The sequence below is a fragment of the Diadema antillarum genome, unplaced genomic scaffold, assembly GCF_040938485.1.
Source record: "Diadema antillarum isolate AM-2024a unplaced genomic scaffold, OU_Dant_1.0 scf00000075, whole genome shotgun sequence".
NCBI lineage: Eukaryota > Metazoa > Echinodermata > Echinoidea > Diadematoida > Diadematidae > Diadema > Diadema antillarum.
The window spans coordinates 4,777,501-4,788,530 of NW_027270964.1; the positions used below are offsets into that span (position 1 = coordinate 4,777,501).

General features: G+C 36.1%; 1 protein-coding gene across 1 annotated transcript in view; it reads right to left on the reverse strand.

Annotated features, from left to right (window-relative positions):
• LOC139717456 (uncharacterized) overlaps window positions 1-9,879 on the reverse strand; it is a 15,596-nt gene extending 5,717 nt beyond the window's left edge. Inside the window, exons 1-6 of the mRNA XM_071628962.1 lie at window positions 9,747-9,879; window positions 8,231-8,369; window positions 6,406-6,651; window positions 4,861-4,978; window positions 2,288-2,460; window positions 294-457 (exon numbers count right to left, since the gene is read on the reverse strand). Of these exons, the coding sequence (XP_071485063.1) occupies window positions 294-457; window positions 2,288-2,460; window positions 4,861-4,978; window positions 6,406-6,651; window positions 8,231-8,363 (834 nt within the window). The 5' untranslated portion in view covers window positions 8,364-8,369; window positions 9,747-9,879. The remainder of the gene's footprint in view (window positions 1-293; window positions 458-2,287; window positions 2,461-4,860; window positions 4,979-6,405; window positions 6,652-8,230; window positions 8,370-9,746) is intronic.
• Window positions 9,880-11,030: the final 1,151 nt, after the last annotated feature.

Here is an 11,030-nt window from a genome sequence, read left to right on the forward strand (position 1 = left end):
TATTATTAATTCTCTATCGTATAAAATCTACTCACGATCATGAGCACGAGTGCTAGGTCGACATTATACCACTACCCACTTTGCACTGTCCGTGTAATAACCGCATGTACCTAACTCTTTCTCTCTTAAGCACATTTTTGTTTACAAACATTCTGAAACGTATTATTTCATAAGGGAAATTTGATATCTTGACTTTCGAGAAAAAAAAATGCATGGGACTGTGTAGACCAAAGAACAAAAAATGATTTGCTCTTCACGTTTGTAATATATTATACTCACGAGTGAGTACAAACCTCCTTCGACGTATTCACATATATGTCCACCAGCCATTGCAGCCGTGTGGAGTAGGCAACATTTCCTTCTGGGAGGGAATAATTCCAGGAAATTTGAAGCTGTTGCTCTGTAGGAGATATTCTTGTGACATCGAGTTCGAACTGTTCCGGAGGATATGGTTCCGCTTTGAATGCAAAGAAATATGAAAGACATTCACGTATTGAATAATGATGATGATAATGATAATAATACAAATAATAATAGCACTGATATTTCACAATAAATTGTATTCACAAACCATTAATCACATTCATTATGTAAATAAATCAATAAAGGTTTGTCCTAACAAAAATATTCATAGTTTATCATAATTACAGTGGAACATGATTGTTGATGATAATTTCCATATTGCATTAATTATTGATAGAACGCATTGTCATGTGTCATGCAATATTCTCTGTTAGAAGTCTGGTCTAAAGATCAGTAAAAAAAATTGTGATTTGAGAAAAAAAAAATGTAGAAGGTCGTTTACTTAAAATAAAGACACTTGAGATAAGACGTATTGATTGTATACGTTTTGTATCAACAGAGGCCTACCTTTTTTGTGGTTGTTGTTCAATTTCATTCCTGATCTATCCAGTCTAGGGAACTTATGCATTCTGATGGCTTTCTTAAAGAAATTTCATATTGATTTGAATTTTTCTTCAACCTCACAAATTCTCAACAGAAAGATAATTGTTCACAGCACAACTACCTCCTTTCCATCAATGAAAAATCATCTTCACTGTCAGAAAGATGCACAAAGATATGAGCAAATCTTACCTACGAACAACTCAATTCAACCAAAAGAACCTCGTATCATTTTCTATTCGTGTATGATTTAGAGTATTATCTCTTATATAATGTATGCCCTTTCAAGAATGTCATTCCTTAAAGGTCCTGTTTGCTTTTGGGAACAGTGATTTAAAGAAAAAAAAATCAAGATATAGCATTTAATGCATAGTGTAGGTCTGTTGTAACACGAAAACATCCTATCATATAAAATTTTCGCGATAGAGCCTAAAATATAAGGAGATATCTGCATTTTCCTCATTAGACCGTAAATGTAGACGGTTTAGTCTAAAATGATTTATTGATAACTCTTGTTCACTTTTTGTATATTTAACAACACCTAACAGCTGTTTCTATCCCTCACTCACATTTGAACTATTTTAAAGCACTAATGCCGGGTTTTTGTGTCGTCTGCATCCCATTATGCCTTTAAAAGGTAAAAGCATATGAAATATCTTTGTCTTTCCTGCTGTATTATAATCAATAATATTTTTAACATATTTCTCTTCACTTTTCATATTGACCAACTACTGGAATTTTCAACTCATGGGTCTTTATTTGAATGAAAGACTGCAAGCTCAACACTGTTAGATGAATGAACAGAAAAAATAAACTAAACTAGATAAAAAAGAATAGCACAGGTCGTCTCGACTTCTTGGAGAATTTCAAGAAATCTATTTAGCTCCAAACTTTCGTCTTCACCAACCATTTATGTCACATTGCTGGGAAGACTGAATTAGGCCTACTTGATCTTCTTTTCACGACATAGTGATGAGGAGCAGAATGATTAAATGCGAAAAAAAAAGATGTGAGGTGATGTATAAATGTTGGTGATTTTCAGGTATTTCAAATACATTCGGTCGGTTTAAAACTTTGAGAGGCTACTTACATGATTGACACAAACAAATAGGTTCAAATCTCCCATTGTTGTAAGGAACATTCCAGAGTTTCAAAAGTATCAAACAACGACGGAACTAAGCAGGTTGCTAAACGACAACTAAAACCATTATAAAGATAACAATAAAAACAGAGGAAAAACTCCAATTGAAACAACAAATGCATGTTTTGAAATGAAAAAAAAAATGTATGCAATGTTTTAATACCTATACTAGATTATGTTACAAATGTGTATTTATATTAAAAAGTAGATGGCAATATAAAACAGAATTAAAATTCAACTCACAATCCCTTGAAATCCAAAACATGAGATCTCCAGATGTTGGGTCGGACATATGCCCTACAGCATTCCTTGTCAGGATTTTAATATAATACACTGTACCTCCCATGCGGTGCTCCGTCAAGTTGAAACGATACTCCCCACTGCTTGACTCGCATGACTCATCTTCATGATAGTTGCTGATGGAGAAAGAGAAAAAGTAATATTCCTGAGTAAGTTTAGAACGTACATGAAGACAAAACAATAAGATAACTTTTCATTCGTTTAAAATTGTTGTAACCAGTCACGTCCTTCACAGATATAAGAGCATAACTCAGTGCTAGATGTTGTCATGTCATGTCAGATTGATATTTGATGGGTGTCACCTGTACAATGCTCATTCTATGCTTGGTGTTTACCCTTCATGTTTGAGATGTTTATTGTTCCAGCGTACTTTGCCTTGGTTAGAAAGGTGTTCATGGCTATCATGTTCCCGACAGTTGATGTGATTCAGTTCTCGACCACCACAGCTACACTCTTACCATTCAATGTAAAGAGAAAATACAAATTTTAAATACTGCTTCTATGGCTGAGGCACACCATGGACTTACAACTTTGTACATCAATGGATGGGCACACGTACACTAGACATACGAACAGATGATTCGCAATTTCTGTACGTCCTGTTTTTGTTTGTTGTGCCATCTTTATTTTTTGTATGTATGCATTTAGGTATGTACTTATTGATAAAATGATTGATTGATTGATTAACTGATTTATGATTTTATTCATTAATATTTTATTTATTCGTTTATTTATTCATGTATTATTCATTTTAACTGATGGAGTGGTTTGCATGGTAAATGATAGTGTTCCATGTTTGGACGTCTTCGCGTAACGTCTTGCTACGATCTGATTGATGTACACAGATCAATATTAAAGAACAAATGCAAGCAGCAGGTAAGTTATCATTGGTGAACACTATGTTTCATGAGACTGATCTTGTACAATTTTTATTACATTAGTTCCTATTTCTGTGTAAAAATGAATTGATGTTTTTTTTATAATACAAAAATATGTGAGCATACAAAAAATTATGCAGTGCGATGTGGTGACTAAACCACCTCACCGGGGTAAAGTTTATTGCTGTGATTTCTTCACAAAAGGCTATAGTCGCACTAGATATTAAACATTGTGAGGAAGGTCTACATCTTCAGCATTCAGTTACCTGGTTACAGTGACTTGTTATACACAATCTGCACGAGAACCTTGGCAATGATGCATAAAGAGTGGCAATGATGATGCTTTTCATTGTGCACAATATTTGATTTTCTTCACGGTTTGATAATCATACATACATTCCAGGTATTTGGGGCAAAAAAAAAAACGGTTACAGCTCGTTATTTCGAAAGTTCGTTATTCCGAAGGCTCTTCACTCCGAAGATTCGTTATTCCGAAGGTTCCGAATTTTATTTTCGGATGAACAAATCCACGGAATAACGAACCCTCGGAATAACGCCACAAATGTTCGAATTAAGAACCCTTTTTCATTTTCGGATTAGCAAACCTCTAGGTATAGGGAATTTGTGTGTTTCGGATTAACGAACCTTCGAAATAACGAACCTTCGGAATATCGAACCTTCGGAATAATGAACAGCACCCCCCAAAAAAAAAAACCAACAACAACAACTTTGTAAACATGAAAGCGTATAAACCTGGAAAAGCTTTGTGTAGGAGCATATGCCACATCATTTTTTGTCCATCAGTATGTGTGTGAAATTTGTGCAAAGTTGACTCATTTGCACTGAAAGGGTTGATATGATTTCCCAGAATATTGTCAAGGCTTCTGAAAGTCAGTTAAATTCATGCCATTTCTAACATTACAGCAATGTTTTACACCCTAAAAACATCCGGATCAGAACTGACCCGGAAAAGGGTCCGTTGGGGTCACATTCCGTTCCAGGTCAAAAATGACTTGGGATTTGATCATGAAGACCCGGAATGGGGTCACCCTGACCCAATTCATGACTCTGAATGGGGTCATATCTGACCCCATTCCTTGTCTTTTCTGACCCAGAACGGAGTGCGGCCCCAACAGACCCTTTTCCCGATCAGACTGACCCGGTTGTTTTTAGAGTGTAAAATTCATATGAACTGCTATGTTCTCTGTATTCCCATTGAGTGAATTAGCCGGGGTCAACCCAAGAGCTAGACACGCACTAGTCGTAAGGTCTATGAATAATACACAAACATGGCATAGAAAAATATCCAAGAGTCAAACATCCACTAGTCATATAGCCCATGAGCAAGACATTAACCAGTTATACAAGTTCAAAAGCTAGAAAATAAATGGAACAGGCTAAAAGATCTCAAAATAGGCAAATAAGACCGACGAGCTCGACAAAAGGAAAAAAAAAGGTCCACGAGCTCAACACTATAAGCCGCGGCCGCGATGTAATGTCGAGCAAGTGAGAGTTTAATTTTGGCATAGTGTCTATGTCTATGATGAATAATATTAATTAGCGAATAATCTAATTCATTTATTGCATTATCAAAGCACACGAATTTGTTACAAGAACTATAGCACTAGACAGCTGTACCTTTGAAAATAGCCACATCTGGCATTCGTTGGTAGGTTTGTCTCGGGCACGGTCCATGTACAGATGAGAACTGTATAGTCATTACAGTGGCATTCCAATGAAGATCCTCGAGGTGGAACTGCAAAGATTAGGATTATTCATGTATGTCTTATAGTTGCATCATCTGTCACTGTATCTTAAGTTCTCTTCTAAAATAAAAAGCCCTATCACGATTCACTCACTGTGAGAACAATAGCAACACCCAGTTTAGCCTACACTTAAATGAGACTCTTTTACACACGTAGATAATCAACCTTGAACAATGTCATAGTGGGATAAATGCAAAATTTTGACAAACTGAAATTGTACTTTTAGGGGTAACAATGATGTCGTAGAGCATTATCAACATCGATTTCACTAATTTCTGCGGTGATCATTTTCAAAATAAATCTAGTCTATATCTAATAAGGGAATACAATGTCCTCTTCTGTAGTCATTAGCTCTTCGATAATTTCATGAGAATCTACAGTTCATTATGTATAATGTTCATGAAAACGGTAAAATGTCAAATAATTTCATCTATTTCTATTCTGTTCCCTTTAATTCATTGGATTCATGAATTTATTTTCATTTCTCTACAATGACATAATATGCAACTTACTCATTTCTTTAGTGGCAGAAATCAAATTAAAGAAATCAATGTGGATTGAACAGTGGTTCACAACAATAATTGAACACTTACAGAAACGATGCAATATAATGAGACTGAAGAAATAAAAATGAAATATGAATATACATTGTCCGATTGAACGGGGGTAAACGACAATAATTGAAAACTTACAGAAACGATACAATATAATCGACTGAAGTAATGAAAATGAAATATGAGTATACATTGTGTGAAAAACGGAGGGACCCACTAAAACAGACACACACGCACACACACACACAATGATTGTAGACTGTCAACCCTACTTGAAAAAAAAAGAACTCCATTAAAACTATTGATAAAACGGCATCAAAACAGCAAGAAGTTTGGGACAAAAGACAAATGGGACAACAGAAATGTTTGTATCCCGCAAAGAGTCAGACGAAGAAAACGAAAAAGATAAGAGAACAAACAAACATGAACAAATAATATGACAGCAACAAGACAAGTTACAGGAAAAAGACGACAAAATGACTTGACGACACGTCCCTGGAAGCAAGACTAGCACATTAAGAGAGACTATGAGGTTCGAGATGAAAAAACACGAAGAAACAAACAAACGTTCTATTCTTCCTTATGTCTAAAGCATTGTTGTCATTTCGCAACGTTGCTATTTCGTTAAGACATGAACATTTCGTCGACGAAATGATTATTTCATGGGCGAAATTATAATTTCCTTACGAAATACAGTCATTTCGTAAGGAAATGAACAATTCGATTTCGTCGACGAAATGACTGATTTCGTAACGAAAGGAACCATGCGACACTTGGCGCCTCATAGAGCTATGTCTTCAGCAGTCCTGCTCTGATAAGTTTGTTTGTTTGTTTGTATATTTGTTTGTTTCATATGTACTTACTGCCTATACGCACACTGTACGACCTAATTGTCATGTTCGTTTCTGAAACACAGGAGTAGCTTCCGGCATCTGTCCACGTGGTGTTTGGTATACGCAGCACCGAGACGTTTCCCGAATTATCGCCTCCGTCAGAAACCTCTGTGCCGTTGTGTCTCCAGATCACACGGGACCCAACTGAGAGATGCGAAGACTCATTCGCGCACTTCAGCTGCAACTCGTGGTTTCTCTCACAGGCCATATACAGTTCTATGAGATATGGATGTAATATTGCACGTATGACAAAAGATCATACACATACTCTCAATCAATCAGGAAAACTAAAAAAGGTAGTAAAGTAATATTTTGCTAACTTTCGTGTATTTTTTTATATTGGTTATCATACATACATGTATCAGTATACCCCAGGATACGCTTGATTTCGTACAGACATTTATTTCGTATCAGACATTTTAACATCAAAGTCAATTTCCTGCTTATACCTATTAGAATTCATGTATCACTAGAATACTAAAATTTGTAATGCAGAATATTCAACAAGATTTAACGCCAAAAACTCACAACATCATAAGCCTTTTACGGTAAATTACAAACTTTGACTATGTCTTACCTCTCTTGAAGTAATTTAGTTACATAAAACCAATCCTGTCAAAAACAATCTAGGCTTTGTGACAAAACGCTCTCTCCGTAGATTACACAATATTGATATTTGTTTGATCCAATTTTATTTCCCAATAACTCCTAGTGACGACGACATCTGAAATGCTCGGTCATAAATGCCTTTATGAACTGCTACTAACGCCGTAAGAACGATCGTTAGACCATTTCGTAAGATCTTCTTAAGAAGATCGTACGAAGCAAGCGTTAACGTAGACCTTTCTTCGATTGCTCGTAAGTCGGCAGCATGGTCGATATTGTCCAAGGGTTGTTTTTTTTCTCCATTGTACAAAAACCCTTCTTCCTAGGGCGGCAGTACGAACGTCGTAAGAACAACGCAAGTACCACGGATATTTTTCGTAGATTTCTAGATGTCTCAAATTCTTAAGATGATCGTAAGAACACCTGAAGTTGTTCACAGAGGGCTCTTGCGGAGTTTGTAAGAAAGTTATAGCGTTCATAAGACGTTCGTATGCTGCTCGTACAGTACGTATATAGTACGTACTCAAATTGTACATTTGCTTAGTTTTTGAGAGAATCAAGCCAAATGCGTGAAGTTCATATCCTCATTATGTTCATGGTGTTCGACGAAGAAGCATCTCCTGTCGAAGAAATGTATATGGGAGCAAAAAGGGAAGTCTGTTTGGAAAGAGAGCAGAGGGGAAGTCAAGAAAGCTCTTTTTTTTTGCATCGGGGCAATAACAGCCTATGAATTATTCGTAAGATCTTCTTTGACTTCTCAAGTCGTGCGTAAGAAGATCTTACAATTTTTTTTGTATATTTTGTCCTGTTGCAAACAAACGCTGCCTGTACTTTCGACAATTTTATATTCTGTGAACAACTTAAGACGTACTTACGATCATCTCAAGAATTTGAGGGTTCTAGAATTGTCTTGTGACCGTTTGATATCTACAAAAAAAAAAATCTTCAGTGGTTCTTACGTTGTTCTTACGAAACGGGGGTTTCGTACGATGTGGAAAGAAATCTAGGACAAGACCATTGACCATGCTACGAACTTACGAACGGTTTAAGAAAGGTCTACGAACGCCGTTTTCATACGGCCGTCTTTAGAAGATCTTACGAAATGGTCACAAAATTGTTCTTACGGCGTTCGTAGCAGTTCGTAAAGGCATTTGTGCCCGAGCCTTCAGGCTTTTGAGCGGAAACTTACCTTCGGGTGGGTCTAGAGTGCACACTTTCTGAGACCAGGTCTCCTTATCCTTACAGCTCAATTTCACACAATGTTGCACTTCTGAAAGATTTGTTGATATCAAAATGAAGGGTCGTGTTAAAGACCAGGCCATCTCTGTCTGTCAGACAACAAAGAGTGACAGGGAGAAAGCGAGTGAAAATCTGTCTCTAGTGCATAAAACATGGCAATGCTCGTTATACAACAATAAACAAGTGGTCTTGGTGCAATAAATAACAACTCTGTCCCAATAAAGAAGTCTGCTGGAAATACTTTAAAGGACAAATCACTGAATATATATTATGTGTGTGTGTGTGTGTGTGTGTGTGTGACCCTGCATCACAAAACCAACAAAAAGTCGCCACACATGGATTTTTAGTGAAAGGCAGATTCTTAAAGAGCAGACTCTAATCTTTGAAATGATGTACTTAGTATAACTCAATTCAAATGGACTCCCCTAAACTTTATGTGATGATCCCAAACTTGAGAATGATGTAGAAGGATAGCTCTTTTAGAACATATGAAAAAATCAAGATTGACTTGGTTGACCCACTGCCCCTTTTTTTGAGTTCTCACGTAAAATCAAGGGGTGCGACTTTTTGTTCGTTTTGTGATGCACGGTCACGTAAATTAATTGAGTGACTGCAACATTATTATAAGAACACATCAGCGAGGAAAATCGGTTATGAATCTTTATAACAGTTTAGGTGCCGCCATCCCTGGATTGGAGGAATAGAACAGTTTGTGACGTCAATGCAGGACAACGATATAAAGAAACTATTAGCAGAATTGATCATGTTTTCATATTTCCAGCAAAATCAAAGAACACTTGACCGACCTCTTTCTGAAAGTGGAAAAAACAATGTTGCCCTTAACATGCACCAATAAACGTCGAGGGAGAATGTACTTTTCATTAAAAAAAAAGAAATTTGTAGAATTCTCTTCGAATTTTTCCTAATATCGTTGTACTGCAGTGATGTCACAATCTGTTGGAGTCTTCTTATTCGGTGATTGCGGCACTGAAAAAAAAAAGAAATAATATTTTTTTGAACGTATTGTTCGATTTTCCTCAAACTTCAATTATGTATGGATATTGCTGTATTCATTTAATCCTCATTAGGTGGCATTTTTCTTTTATACGAGACAGAGAGAGGGGACGACTAATCACAAGACGTGGAGAGAAAATGGACAATCACTAGCATTTGGAAGTAAACAAGGGTAAGAGTACTATTCTTACTCCAAATCTCGGATCGGCTCAATTTCTAAACTTCAGGAATTCGATGTAGCATATTGGTTGGTAAATTGATTTTACAAATCATTAGTGAAATCAGCGACACTTTATTTCAAACGAGACCGTATAGTCTATTTCAACATCAGATTGCTGTATTCATAATTCGTAGCATCGATAGTATGCCTCATTGTGATTGTAGCTGCCTTTATAGTTTACTTCAACTGTGTGTGGTATCAAATCAATTTCATTATGTGATAATGTACGCACCCTCAGGTCAAATGTTTCTCCTGTTGTATGTTTCACGTGATAGTGTGGGGTTTCGCAATTGTGATGGTTCCAAGACACGTTGAGCAGCAATTCACCATGACAATTTGCTGCAGTTTCAATCTTCAAATTCTGAAATTCTCTTCTTATATCTAAAAAAAAAAGAAACATAGAAGTACATCACATTTGCAATAAGAATTTTGTGTTTGTGTTTGATCAAATGATAAAATGACAGCAAATGAGGCCACACAGGTAAAAGGATTTTACATCGGGATTTTAAACGATGGTTTTGGAAATTACCTGCATGCCCTTTCCCTCCCCCCCCCCCCTCCCCATCCGACACCCCTTCATCGCCTACCCCTTCAAATGAAAAAAATAAATAAGTAATTTGATAAAAAGAAAAAAAAATAAATAATAATGATAACAACAATGATACATACATATAAACATACAATTTCTATAGCGTCAATTCACATTTTGATTAAGTGTTCGAGGCGCTTTACACCAAAACACCAAAACATGAAAAATTGAAAATATATATACCATAAAGAAGAAGAAGACGAAAAAGAAGGCATGAAAGTCTGTCGTCAAAACACACTGTGAAACAAATAGGTGGTTTTTCCACATTGCAAGCACTTTGAATATAACTTCGCCACAGAGCAGTGAAAAATAATGGAATACCAGTTTTTCAGAATGAAACATCTCTAAAGAAGCTCTTCCAACACAACACAAGCAAAGGTTTCAACTTAAAGATGGATACTGTTTTTAATACTTTCAAAACTACTTGACAGCTCGTCAAAACTTTGACAACTTCAAACAGGGTTACATGCACTTGAGCTATATTTGATGCAGATATCGACTTTAAAAATCGATCTAGTCATTCTAAAGATGTAAAAAAAAATGGCTAAAATCTATTCAATTGGATGCCACGACAGGACTTGAAATTGCACCAAAAACAACTACAGCTGCTTCAAAGGGTTTCGATTTTTTTAAAAATAAAAATACACCAGTTATGAAAGTCGACATCTATACATCCGAAGCATCTTAAAAGTTGAAAAGTGGCCGAAAGCCGTCAAAAGTTTTGAAGAGTGGTCGATTAGGTTTTAAAAGTATTTGAAACAGAGTACATCTAAAGGTGAAACCCTTTTTATGTATCACAAGAGGCTGTGTAAGATATTTTAAACTCTATAATGCTAAACCATTGTCCTATAATATTGATGTTCACATGCGAAGTATCTTAAGTGGAAAGTGGCCAAAAGTGGTCAAAATTTGTGAGAAGTCCAGTAG